This window comes from Lipotes vexillifer, unplaced genomic scaffold (assembly GCF_000442215.2).
Source record: "Lipotes vexillifer unplaced genomic scaffold, Lipotes_vexillifer_v1.1 scaffold164, whole genome shotgun sequence".
Classification (NCBI taxonomy): Eukaryota; Metazoa; Chordata; class Mammalia; order Artiodactyla; family Lipotidae; genus Lipotes; species Lipotes vexillifer.
In genome coordinates, this window is record NW_006789313.1 from 663,239 (window position 1) to 677,287 (window position 14,049).

The 14,049-nt window shown below is 35.7% G+C and overlaps 1 protein-coding gene across 1 annotated transcript in view; it reads right to left on the reverse strand.

Moving 5' to 3' along the window:
- CDIN1 (CDAN1 interacting nuclease 1) overlaps positions 1 to 14,049 on the reverse strand; it is a 217,189-nt gene that overhangs the window by 152,774 nt on the left and 50,366 nt on the right. Inside the window, exons 2-3 of the mRNA XM_007462504.1 lie at positions 5,166 to 5,211; positions 4,210 to 4,274 (exon numbers count right to left, since the gene is read on the reverse strand). Coding sequence (XP_007462566.1) covers positions 4,210 to 4,274; positions 5,166 to 5,211 — 111 coding nt within the window. The remainder of the gene's footprint in view (positions 1 to 4,209; positions 4,275 to 5,165; positions 5,212 to 14,049) is intronic.

A 14,049-nucleotide genomic window follows, 5' to 3' on the forward strand; every position in this document is an offset into this window, starting at 1 on the left:
GGGCTACACAAATCAATGTTGAACCTTCATCCAGCAGGTCCTTAGCAAAGATGTGAATTGTAACTGGGATATAAAAATGTAATCCTGAACACTACATTAAGGTGACCTGGGCTACCTTCCTGATGCCTATTTGCAAACTGAAATTACTTTGCATAGACTGTATGTCATCCTCCAGCTTTGCCACAGGAGGACTAATAAATGTATATCTCGTGGGTGAAACCATCCTTAAAAGATCTTCCCAGAAGGTCCATTTTATGACGTTTTTTGAGTGTGAAAGATCTATTAGCATCTAAGATTAAAAATAATATATATTGATTTTAAATATAAGGCAGACTTATTTAATCTTAATATTTTTATAACTATAATGGTAAAACTTCAAAAATCTACCAAAATTCTTCACTAAGCTTACATCTGAATACCACCTTTGTTGATTCTATATCGAAAATCTCTGGAATCCATCTCCATGCATGCAACTATTTTCCCACTAAACAGAGCAGCTGAGGACAGGTATTGTGGTTCTTATACTTGGTTCCTAGCATTGTAGATGGGACACAGTGAATGCAAAGTAAATGGTGCTAATTAAACAAAAAAGTGGTTCGAATTTTTAGAAACTATCTGTATCATGTGATATCAGTAACATATTTGAACTAACCTTTTTTCCATGTGAACATCTGAATAAAATCCAACTGGTCTGATTCTGCAAAGCTAATAAAGCTGGCCCCTCCAACAGTGTGTGTTGAGAGACGGGAGGAGATGAGAGACAGTATTTCTAAACTTTGCTATTGATGAGGAAACTTGTAAAGTTGACCAACTTGCGTGTGTTTGTGTATGTGTGCGTGTGCACATATATGCCCATGTGCACTGATCTAGATAAATCTAAATAAATTTTACCAAGCAAGTTTCCTGTTTAGAACTAAAATGCCATTAGTACAGTGGGAAAGAATAGAGAGTTCTTTTCAACATGAACAAGCTGTATCTATACACACACAACATGAAGACCTGAGGAAATTTCCTCAGTAATTCAAAAGCTTAGGAAAACATTTTCTACTGTTGTTTGGATACTTTGAAGTTTCAGTTAACCATGATGGAATCACTCTGTGGATTGTATGGTCTTTAATACAGACTTCAAGTTCTGAATTGAGAACATCTCAATGCTAGCAAGAATACAGAGACACAGGAATTCTCTGATATTGCTAGTAGAAATGTAACCGTTACTATCTTTCTAGATGGTAATTTGACAACATATAATAAAATCATTAAATGCTTATTGTTTACACCAGTAATTCCATCTACAGAAATATTAAGAAACTAATTCAAATGCAAAGACTTATGCACCAAAATATGTATCACAGTATTATTTATATCAGAATATTGGAAACATATATGTTCAACAGAGTAATAATTCAGTAAATTATGATACCTTCATATGAAGTAATAAAATAAAGATGTTTACAAAACGCTCTCTTCAAAATAATATCATGTATTTTTCCAAGTATCAAATTCAGAATTCACAGTTGCATATATAGGATGACCTCATCTATGTAAAAATGGATTGACAAAAGACTGGAATGAAAAACACCAGTGGTTACCTATGGGTGCCACAATTATGGGCAATCCATTCATTTCTTTTTTATACCATTAAAAATGCACTTAATTTTCACAATAGGCATGTATTACTTTTATAAAAGAAAAAGAAAGGAAGACATTGTTGAGATTGTCAAACTGCTTAAGTATGGTTTGATATAATTTTGCCTTTATTCTAATCAGCTGGGAAACAAAAACCTTTCAAGGCCAATTTACCACAGAGAATACAGGGACATTCAACCTGCACATTTAGAACAAGAGACCTGTGAGGTCAAATCATCTGAAAGGTAACAACACAGCCCGTCTACAAGCACAAAGTGCAGGGCAGAAAAGTCAGGAATCGGGGTGGTAAAGTAAGAAACCAGACGGACTGCTTTCCTATTAGACGGTCCATTACAGCCTAACTTCAAGATTGTGTTTCAAATGTCGTGACTCCTCAAAGTAATTGAGGTTCTCACATTTAACTAAACTTAAAGAAATACAAATATGTTTCTATATTTTCATTATTATCCAATCAACTGTTCAAATAACCATACCTAAAGATCTTTGTTTTTGGCCTAAACTAACCAGGTAATCCAATAAAGTATGTTCATACCTCAGAAATCAAACATACTTTAAAAAAAAAAAAATTAATTAATTATTTTATTTTATTTTTTGGCTGCGTTGGGTCTTCACTGCTGCGCGCATGGACTTTCTCTAGTTGTGGCGAGCAGGGACTACTCTTTGTTGTGGTGTGTGGGCTTCTCATTGCGGTGGCTTCTCTTGTCGTGGGGCACGGCCTCTAGGCATGTGGGCTTCAGTGGTTGCGGCACGTGGGCTCAGTAGTTGTGGCTTGCGGGCTCTAGGGTGCAGGCTCAGTAGTTGTGGCGCACGGGCTTAGTTGCTCTGTGGCATGTGGGATCTTCCCAGACCAGGGCTCGAACCCGTGTGCACTGCATTGGCAGGTGGATTCTTAACCACTGCGCCACCAGGGAAGCCCCTCAAATATAGTTTTTAATGAAAGTAAATTTTTTAAAAGCAGCATTTAGAGATCTTAGAAATCATCTAATTAAAACGGCTTTTTTACGATGAAAAAAAGGATCATTAGAGGGCAGCCCATGGCCTGTTAGCAAATCTCCAAATTTCTAGGAAATGCTTTATTTTCCCCTGGTGATGTTAACTGGGCCTTAAAATCTGGAATAGAACCATACTTTTATATGAAAGGCTAAGACTATAAATTTTATAAATAAGAATGTATTTTTTGACACGTGAGCCACTTTTCAGTCTTTCGGTGGAGAGTCTGGTTGCCAAAGCAGTTGTTGGCTTCACAGCACTTCATGGGTCTTTATCAATTTTATATGTATGATTTAGATGATGACTTTAATTTAAATGTTAATTTCACTGAGGAGATTATGACTTTTGAACAAATCACTTCAAACTTTACAAAGGCTTCTTAAGGAGTAACTCTCCTAGATATAAAAGTGTGTGTGTGTGTGTGTGTGTGTGTGTGTGTGTGTGTGTGTGTGTTTGGGTATGCATGTATATTTCTTTAACAGACACTTCTACTCAAAACAGAATATATCTTTTACCACTATGGCATAGTGAATACTTTTTTTAAAATCTAACTTCAATAACTTTTCAATAAACACTCAATTCTTAAAAAAAAAGACTTTACAGAAACATAATACCAATATTTTATTTGCATATTCATTTAATTCATAGAATTTTCGTGCATAAAAATCATTCATCTAAAATCAGTGGTGTCACTCTCACCACAGAAAGATTGCTCTGTCAATCTCAAGTGTAATAATTTAAGAGCATATTTCAGACTGTTTTCCTTTCCAGTATGCCCTTAAAATATTTAAGAAAGCAATCAATAATTTCTAATGCAAACCATAACCATTTACCATTATAAGTTATTCACTCATATTACAAAGCCAAAAAATTTTTAATTTTTTAAAAAAGGAGCTATTTTAAAGATTCTTTTTGTTTCAGAACAAGAGGTTGGGAACTATAGTAAATTAGGCTGAAATTAAAATATCTCCTGAACATCATGTTATTGATTCAATACTCAAGACTTTCCTTTTAAAATATAAACCCCTCTTAAAATCTGACAGTTGTACATTATTATGTGTCTCCATATGTCCTTACTTGATTTATATCTTTTTTTGCCTTTCTAAAATGGCTAACCCAATACTGACGATGCAAAATACAACTGTACCAAAATTTAATCTTATTTTCTAATATACTTTTCAACTTGCTGATTTAAATAAGAAATAAAATTGGTTTGAGAACTTTCAACATATACGTGTAGATACACGTATGCATGAACATACGCATCTATCCAAGATATGTGCTTACAGTTTCAAGCATCCAACTGAGATTTTCTAATACTGGAACAATTTCTTACATAGTAAAGATTTCACACACATGTAAATTAAGATGGTCTCACCATATTCTTTAAATCCATATAACAGAGTATTTGAGAAATTAAAAAATATATACTTGAAGTCTTAAATAAGAGACTTAAAACAAGATGCCTTGGAATGTTATATAGAAAATCAATTTATTAATCTAATTTATTCATAATTATTATTACAATTAATAGGTATTATGATACCCTCTAGTGGGGCAGGCAGGTCATACCTCTGGTAATAACTTTCAATCGCTTCCGAAGTATGATGTTTGGCATGTGTTCTCTTAATATGTTTCTGAAACAAAATAAAAAAGATTTTTATGTTGTGTCACAGATCAGGTTCAAGAACAAAAATGACACATTTCTTGATTCCAATGTCTAACATAAAGGGCAAGCCGAATAATAATTTGGGGATTTGGGTGGTGGTAGATCTTTTTTCCCTTCTACTCTATGAACCTATGCATTTTAATCTCTATTGCGTGGCTGGGATGTCTCCAGACTGTACCACAAGGTACAGTATATATGTAAAAGCCAACAGGGTCATAGTAATTGAATCTAAATTAAGTTTGCTTAGGGTTGTAGAGGGCAAAGAAAAACTTGCTCCCTGTTTCAACCTTTGTATTAATTTTCCCTCAATTCAATTCCATCTAAGTCCTCCACACTCTAGTTTTACAATCCAATTGCCATTTTTAACCAGGAAGAACATTGCTTAAAAACAACTTATTTGAAAACTACAAAAAGTAATTCCATAGAGACTTGCCACTTGACTGACACCTGTCATCTCATGATAAATGACTCCATTTTCTGCCTCTCTTGCCTTCTGCCACTCCAGCAATGGTCATTTATCATCATCTCTGTCAGCAATGGAAAGCGGCACTGACAGTGCAAGTCAGCAAACATTTAGCACATGGAACCACGCAACACAGGGAAATTATTATTGTCAGAATAATAATGGTTTAGCATAATTTATTACAGGTCCACCAAATAAGCAAAGGCTAGATGTTATTAGACAGATGGATGGGTAGGCTTGGCAGGCCTCCACTGAGACGCAGGCGGTGCTCGATGTGGAAAGGAGAATATCCTCCAACCCAATCAGAGAGCTGGCAGTTCAATTACAAAGAAATAAAGGGACATTCATCATTCAATTAGGCACCTGTCAACCCTCACAAAGGAGAAAACTTCTAACCTGGTACTCCTGGGAGAAGATGCTCAGCAGAGTGGCCTGCGATTGACTGGAACAAATAAAAGAAGGACAAAGTTAATTACTGGAGTGCACAGCAAAGAAACAAAAGAGAAAGGAGCTTCAAAGGTAGGCCTGCTGCCCTGTAATCTAACAGAACATGAAAACAAGTGTGGAAAAGTTGTTCCAGATGAACACCTCAAACAAAGGCTTCCTGCTGCTAGGTCAAGGAGACAGAAAAAGGGAAAGGGGAAAATATGGATGGTCTCAAAGCAAACTATCATATGATTTGGATTTTCTTAAACTTTAGAATGATTATAAATCATATCTGTACCATGCAGGTATGTTAAAAGGGACCAAAAGAGGCAAGGTTTATTCCCATTGATAAATGATAGTCAAATCCCATAAACAGTAGAAAATGCAGTTCATTCACTGGCAACATTCTGAAATTTATTTTGTTAGCAGGTAGGCATCCTCTTCTGTAGGTCTCTCAGATTCGAGGGGGGAAACTTTGCTCTTCACCAGAAGTAGCACAGAGACCACTGGAACATTCCCACCGATACTGGCCTACTTTGAAAATAGAAGCTTTCATAGCAGAAAGCTGAGGCCCTTGAGGACAGCATTCCCTAAGACTGCCATAAGCCTTTATTCATCTAAGACTCCATGCAATGTCAAACACCTGGCAATGAAGCAACCTGGAAAACCTTCTTCCCAAGTGGGAATTTTCCTCTTAACAATTGTTAACATTTAGAAATGGAACAGAATTTTTTTCTCTGAAAAGCAATCAATAGCCCACTACTATTCTTTTTGATTGCCCCCTGTAGATACAGCTGCCTTATCATATCTTGAAAACAATTAATTATTTCTGATATATTTTCCTACCAAATGCTATCCGAACAAATTACAGTGTTAATAATTCTGCTTTTATAGTACACCAAAGCACTGTGAAAAATTAAAATTTTTCTATTCATGAATGAGACTGCTTAAGCTCATCACAGGTAATTTGGAGAGTATGAAATAAAAGCAATGACACCATATTTCTTTATTCACTGTCAGTACTGTCATCTCTTGCATATCATTACAGATTTGGCTTCTAACCCCTTTCCACTCTTATTAGATTACAAAAGAATATGTTAAAAAAAAAAACACCATAAATGTTTATCAATGAAAACCAATAATTACTAAAGGACTGTTTTAATAACTCAAAAGTACTGAGGAATGATTGAATAAAATTATAAATCCATTATAACTTTTTCAATGTCTCTAAAAATGGAAGTCACCTTTGAAAAAGCCAGTTCTATGTATAAAATCTTCCTATTATGCCTGGCTTGCCTGAGCTTCACATGCAAATCACATACTCTAGTAGGGTTGCTGACAACCAACTCCTGAAAAAAAATGGCAAAGTTAAACCCAAATCTTTATAAACTACTGAATAAGTCACTATGTTATATATTTATGTACAATAAATACAGCCCTCCTCATTGCACAGCAAAATGTATTTATGTTAACCAATTAATGGAAGGCAAAATGTCAGTCTCTTGGTCTCAAACAATATGATGGAAATAAATGTGCATGTAATGGGCAAGTCAGGGACCAATGACTAAAGAGGAGGAAACCAAACTGAATAAAACAAGAGTATAATGGTAGATGCTCAGAAAGGGAAGACTAACAGACAGCAGAAGGAATAAGCCCAAGAATGAACAGTTCAAAGTGAAAAGTTGGTCAAGAGTTGGGAGCACTGTAAAAACTGAGGACAAGATAATGCCTTCAATCAGGAAACTGTCTTAAACAGCTTAGAATTCAATTCAGCTAAAACCATGGACATAGCCTATGGAGCAACACGTTTTCTCAGCGGCCAAGAGGGTTAGAGAGAAAATTGCAGCTTACACTGGGGGCAAAACCTGGCTAGAGCTAAAAAGAGAAAATAACTTACCATAGTAAAATAGAAAGACAGACTCGGGTCCAAAAGGCTTTGGGTTTGGCTGACCAGACAAAGCTGTAGAGAACTAACTGATCTTTGCTAGGAAGTTTGTCAGTCAATGCTCTCTTCCTGTGTGTGCTAAGCTTACAGAAGAGCGTTGTGAACAAGCCTCACGACATAAAGAACCGGAGAGTAGTTTTAGTGCAACTAAGACACTGACCCCAGTGTGTATTATTTGTTACTCTCTTCCAGTGTGTGGATTCTGAGAAGGGATCCCAAGGCAAAAGACTGGTGAGTGGAGAGATCATGACCTCGAGGGTCTAGCTTCAAAGAACTCACCACCTCTGCCTGCCCCCCACTGCAGTTTCCCCTACTGTTTGGTTTGATTGGCAAGAGCCACAGAAGTTACGGTTTAAATTCAACATTCCTTAGGTTCACAAAGAATATGGTTCCTGGCTAGAGAGGAAGAGAGAAGATTCTGCGTAACTAAAAGGCTTATCTTAAACATCACAGTCAGTCCATCAGCAGTTTTCACTGAGGATCCACAATGTCCTGAGGTCATGGGTATGGGAAAATATGCCTCCAAAATAAAAACATTAAAGTGGACAGGAATTGATTTAGAGGAAACTTTCAACATATACATGCGTAAAAGCAAAAATTAGAACATTGTCAAGTGCTCACATATTTTTTAGGGATTTAGTGAAGTAAATCATACCCTGAATCCTCACATATTTCAAGACTTCGGAGCATGTACCTGTCACTTAGCATACATGTGTTTTCCATTTATATATTCAAAAATACAGTCACTTACTTTGCACAAATGCCCAAAGTCTCTTCAAAGATCGTTTTGTGTTTGTTTGTTTTTTTCCCATGCTACCCTCCCATATTAAGCTCCTCACCCTGCAGGTATCTGAGAAAAGAAGAGCATGTGAGTAGACTCCTACACTAGCTATGTAAAACCTTGTCTGAGTCGTGTGACAAATGGCTTTACAGAGCAGCAGTAGTCATGTTGCAGCAATGGGGAAACAAGCAAACAAGCATGAGGACAAAGCCAACACACACTGAGTCCATGTGACAGGAGATGGAAGGAGCTTGGGTCCTTGAGGACACTGTTGAGCTGCTCAAGACCATGAATTGAAGTGACTACCTTCCATACTTCTTTTGAGTAATAACACATGTCCTTTTTTTTCTAAAGGAAGGAAGGAAGGAAGGAAGAGAGGGGGGAAAGGAAGTGGGGGAGGGAGTGAGGGAAGCGGGGGAGGGAGGGAGGGAGGGAGGAAGGAAAGGTTTCTATTTCCTATGCGCCCAGGAAGTAGGAGACACGATTGAGGGAGGGCTCGGAGACAGGGTGCCCTATCACAACAGCACCTGTACAGGATGCAATACTTGGAAGGGGCTGTCCATTTTTATACTTTCTAATTCTCTTCCTAGCTGGCAGCTACTGTATTTGGCTTCCTTAAAATTGTTCCTCTGTCACTGTGTCACTAAACTGATGTGCCTAGAGATCATAAATTGCTATGTGTGAATGACTTTTCCATACAGATTTTAAACATTGATGGGGTACTGATTACCCTCATTTTATATTGCATTCAAAACTTCAAATGCCAGGTACATAAACAGGCAACAAACCAGTGCCCCATATAGTATTTAACTCAACGTGTGTCCACACCCATCCAACTAAGATACTCAATAACCTGAAGGATATTAGAGCAAATGAACATCAGGGGGTTGAATGGGTGCAGCAAAGACTAAGAGCAGAACTTAGCACAGACTTAGCTGCAACGCAACATTCTTACAAGGGGAAAGTCTTGATGTTCCCAGGTGGAGACTTAAAGCAAGTAGAACCTTCAGGAAGAAGATACTACACTTTATACTTTAAGTTCTTCCTCTTTCAAGTGCCCAACTTCTGAAAAAGACCATAAAGAAATAAATGCTTTTATTCAACTTTCAAGCCCCTTTTGCTATAGAATCTATGATGTGTCAATGTCTACACTCTAATGGGCTTGAAATCCTCTGAACAAAATGAATATTACTTCTAGAGTTCAGGAAGCAGTAAACCAACCTAAGAAGACAAAGCAAGATACTCTTACAAAGCATTAGGCTTGCAGACCTCACAAGGTACAACTTCTCTAAACCCATGAAAGAATACAATAAAACATTGGCTGTATGTGGTCAGTGATTCAGGGCACTAGTCAAGGAAGGTTTTCCATAAAAGCAATTCACTTCCCTCTCTCACTCCCTCCCACACCCATACATACAAATTTGAAACATAGAGACTTTTTTTCCCCTCTAAAATCAAAATGGAATTCAGTAAGACACCAAGGTTTGGTACAGCAGTACTACTAACTTTTTTTTTTTTTTTTTAGGAAAGTAACAATGTGAAGTGGAAAGAGTCATGAGAGATTACTGATATTCTGGGAAATTACTGGGGAGAAAAAAGGAAAAAATATATAAACTAAATTGAAGAAATAGAGAAAAATGTATCTATCATACTCCACACACCCATTTCTTCTTTCTAATTTCCAGCTTCATATTGAGGATATAGACTACATTTTATGCCTAATAGCAGCAAATATTCCCACACATGACTATATAGATGGCGACATTAAGCTTAGAAGTAATCAACTATCACAAAAAAATCTTATAAGTTACACTCATGCTTTATATATACAAAAAAAAGTGGTTACTGTCCCAAGCACTTAACTAATTTTGCTGACAAACTGAAGTCACATCCAAAACAGTTCTATCTACAGCAAGAGCTAAGAGCTATATGAACACCTACTTTGTGCTACACACTATACTGTGCCCTTTATTTTACCATCATAGCAATCCTCTGAGGTAGGTACTATTATAGTCCTTATTTTAAAGATGGGGAAATGGAGAAAGAGAAGTTAAGGAAAGTACACAATTAAAGAACTAGGTAAGTGGTAGAACTGGAAATAGAAATCCAGGTCCAGTTCCAGAACCCAAGCCCTTAATCCCCATGCTAATCTGCCCTTCTAATGTGTACTAATACCCGTTGCTTAAGGTTAAGCATTTATATGTTACATTATACTCCAAACAACCCTGAAAGGTGGGCATTCTTGCTTTTTTGATAGAAAATTGAAGTCACAGGAGGTCAAGAGTTTTGATCAAATCCTATGGCCTTAGACAATATTCCCTTTTAAAAAAACTCAAAACGCAGTTTTCCTTTAATTAACTATATAAAAAAATTCCTACAGTAAACAGTCAAGGATTAAAAAATTGTTGAGTAATTTCCATTATACGTCCTGCAGCTAAGGTGTATTTTGTTAATAACCACACCATTGCCTGAAGTGTCTCTATGTGACTGTAAATGTGTCTTTCGCTCAGATGCTATTTACTGTATACAAAACAACTTCAAATCCTTCCCTGAACAACACAGGTATAAACCCAATCAACCTTCTCTACAGAGGACAACACCCTCCGTAAGTGTTAGTTTTATTATATAATGTTTAATGAAGTTTCCTAGTTATAAAATAGTACATATTCTGTGTAAAATCTATAGGTGTCCATCTGTGTTCCTGTGTTTTTTACTCTGTCTGATGTGTGTGTGTGTCTTTCTGTCTGTCTGTCTACACACAAAAGTAAAATTTCAAAAATTGTGTTTTAAACATTTTTTGTAACATGCCTTCATTACATAAGATATCAACATTTATTCCTGCCATAACACATTAACCTTTTAAAATTATTTTTATCATGCTTAAGACAAAACCATGTAACTACTTAGGTCACCAAATAGAACACTGCTGGGACCCCAAAAGGCACACTCTATCTGATCATCATCCTTTCCCTCTCGCAGGTGAATCTGATCTTTATCACTCTCTTGCTTTTCTTTATAGTTTTACCACCCAAATATGTACCCCTAAACTCCATAGGTTAGCTTTGCCTGTTCATAAACTTTATTTTAATGGAACCACACAATGTGTGCTCTTCTGCATCTGTCTTCTTTCACTCAGTAATATGTCTGTGAGAGTCACCCATGTTAATTTATGTGAGGTTAATTCATTTTCATTGTTGTATAATATATTCTATTGTATAAGTATACTCCGCATTGATCTATCCTACTGATGAACATCTGAACTGTTTCCAGTCTTTTGCAATGAGAATAATGCTGCTGTGAACATTCCTGCACATGTTTCCTGGTGCATATGTGTACACATTTCTGATGCGTATAAATGCAGAAGTGGAATTCTGGGTCAGCTGACACGCAAATCTCTAGCTTTAGTAGATACTGTCAAACAATTTTTCAAAGTGTTTGTAACAATTTTAAACTCCCACCAACACTAAAGGAGAGTTCCCACTGCTATACGTTCTTGTCACACCTTCTAGTTAATGGCATTTCCATTTTCTTTCTGCTGTCTTTTGAAGTGCTAAAATTTTAATTTTGATGAAGTCCAATGTTGCAATTCTTTATTTTTATTATTGGTACTTTTTGTGTGTCTTTTCTAAGATATCTTTGCCACTCATAGTCACGAAGATAATTCTGTATGTTTTGTTCTAGAAGCTTAAGAACGTTAGCTTTTACATTTGGGCCTATGATCTACCTTGAGTTAATTTTGTGCATTGAGATAGGAGTCACATTTTGTTTTTGTTATTTCTGTACATATATCCAATTGGTCACACACCATTTACCGACTGAATTATCTTGTTGCCTTTGAGGAAACCAAATATCTAAGGGTCTATTTTGGGACTCTCTAATCTGCTCCACTGATTTATATGTTTATCTCTCCACAGATACCACATTGATTTGATTACGATTGATTACATCTAATGTATGTTCTAATATATTTAGGTTTAAGTCTATCATCTTACTGAATGCTAATTTTCTTAATCACTGTACATTCCTTTCTTCTCATTTTTTGTATTCTTTTAAATTGATTTAGTACTTATTCTTCATTATTTTTCCCCTGGCAACTTGGAAGTTGAATACTCTTATACTATTAATGATTATCTTACATAAACACATGCCCCCTTGGTGATTAATTGCTGCCTGGAAAATACAAAAACTTTGCAACACTGTCTATATTTCTCCCCTTCTGACATATAGAATATTACTGACGTTGTTTTAATTCTACATATATCTTAAAATTCACAAGACATTGCTGTTGTTTTATACAGTTTCTGTTCATTCTGATATATCCACATATGAACAACTTCATTGCCCTTCCTTCCTTCCTTTTCCACTCTTCCATCTGGAATAACTTTCTTTTAATAATTCCAGCAGTGCAGATGTGTTGGTGATGTCAAATTTCAAATTTCAGCTCTTTTCAATGATAATGTGCCTTATTTCTCTACCCAGTTTTAAGATTTTTTTTATTTAACTTTGGTTATTAGGAGTTTTAACTCTGGTATTTAGTAAGCTCCTGCTTACAGTTTGTTGGACTTCTTAAATATATGACTGGATGCATTTCAACATTTTGAATATTCTCAAGTATTATTTCTTTAAACTTTCTTTAACACTCTGTTTCTCCTACCCAACTCCAAATAAGTGTATGCTAGCCCTCCCTACTGTATCCTCTATCTCTTACTCTCTCTTCATATTTTACATCGTTTTGTTATTCTCTGTTACACTCTAGATATTTTCTTCTCATCTATCTCCCAGTTCACTAATTCCCTCTTCAGTAATGTCTAACTTGCTATTAAATACATCCGTTGAGTTAAATCCATCCAATTTCAATTACTGCCTTTGTCACTTGCAGATTTTCTATTTGATTCTTTTCTCAAATAAGTTCCCTGAAGAGTTTCAATCTTCTTTTTTAACATCTTGAATAAACTGTGATTATAAAAATTCTGTTTAGTAGTTCCAATAACCAGAGCCCCTTTAAGTCTATTTCTACAGTTTCTACTGGTTCCCATTTATGTTGTCATGTGTCCTTATGTGACTGAGTATCTCCCATTATGTGCCATACTACCTGAAAAACTGCTTTATAAATAATCTGAATACGAAAATGGTTAACTTTCTCTGGAGAGGATTCTGATTTGATTCTGGGAGCAGTAGGAGTCCAGGATCACCTTAATCCAATTTCAGGTATTGAATTTTTAGGCCAGTGAGGTAAACTTGAAGGTGAAATATAGTAATGTAGAGCTCTTTTACTTTCAGTCCACATTAACTCCTAGGGTATAGCCCGTTAGGGTCCCACCTCAAAGCCTGGGACATTTGCAAGAGTTCCCACCTTTGGTGGACCCTGGTCTCTAAACCTTGTCCTCCAGCTCTATAAAGCTGTCAAAGGTTCTGTTCAGGACTTGGCTAGACTATATCTGCTGAAAAGGTAATTAAATTTGAATTTAATGATTAAAAAGTCTCCCCCCCAAACCCTTATTTTCAAAAATTAATGCATTACTAACTAACCAATAGATTAAAGAGGAAATCACAATAAACATAACAAAAATACATAAAATTGAGCAATGACAGTAGTGTGTATCAACAGTTGTGGGAAATGTATTGCATTAATTGGATATAAGGGGAAAAAAAGAAAGAAACCGATTTTATTCTAGGAGGTTCTGGAAAACTGAAGATCCCAGCAAACAAAACAAAATAGGAAAAGAAATAAGAGAATCAAAAAGGAAAGAAATAAATAAAATGCTCCCTCTTTGAAGATGAGAAGAGAATCAATAAACAAAGAGAATCTATAAACAAAAGTTTTAAACACTAATAAGAGATCTCAGAAAGGTAACTATATATAAGATTAAAATTAAAAAGAAATAGAATTATTATAAAACAGTAATATTAAATTAGAAAATGGAATAGAAAAAATGGACCTCATTCACAATAAAAAACCATAGTTTTTTTATACATATATATTTAACAAAAATATGTAAACCTTTGAAGAAAGTTATAAAACATTACTGAAGAGCATAAGAGAGTTCCTGGCTAAATGAAGAGATATTTTTACAAAGAAAGTATCATGGGTAAAAAGATAGTATCAATTAAACTGTCAATTCCCTACA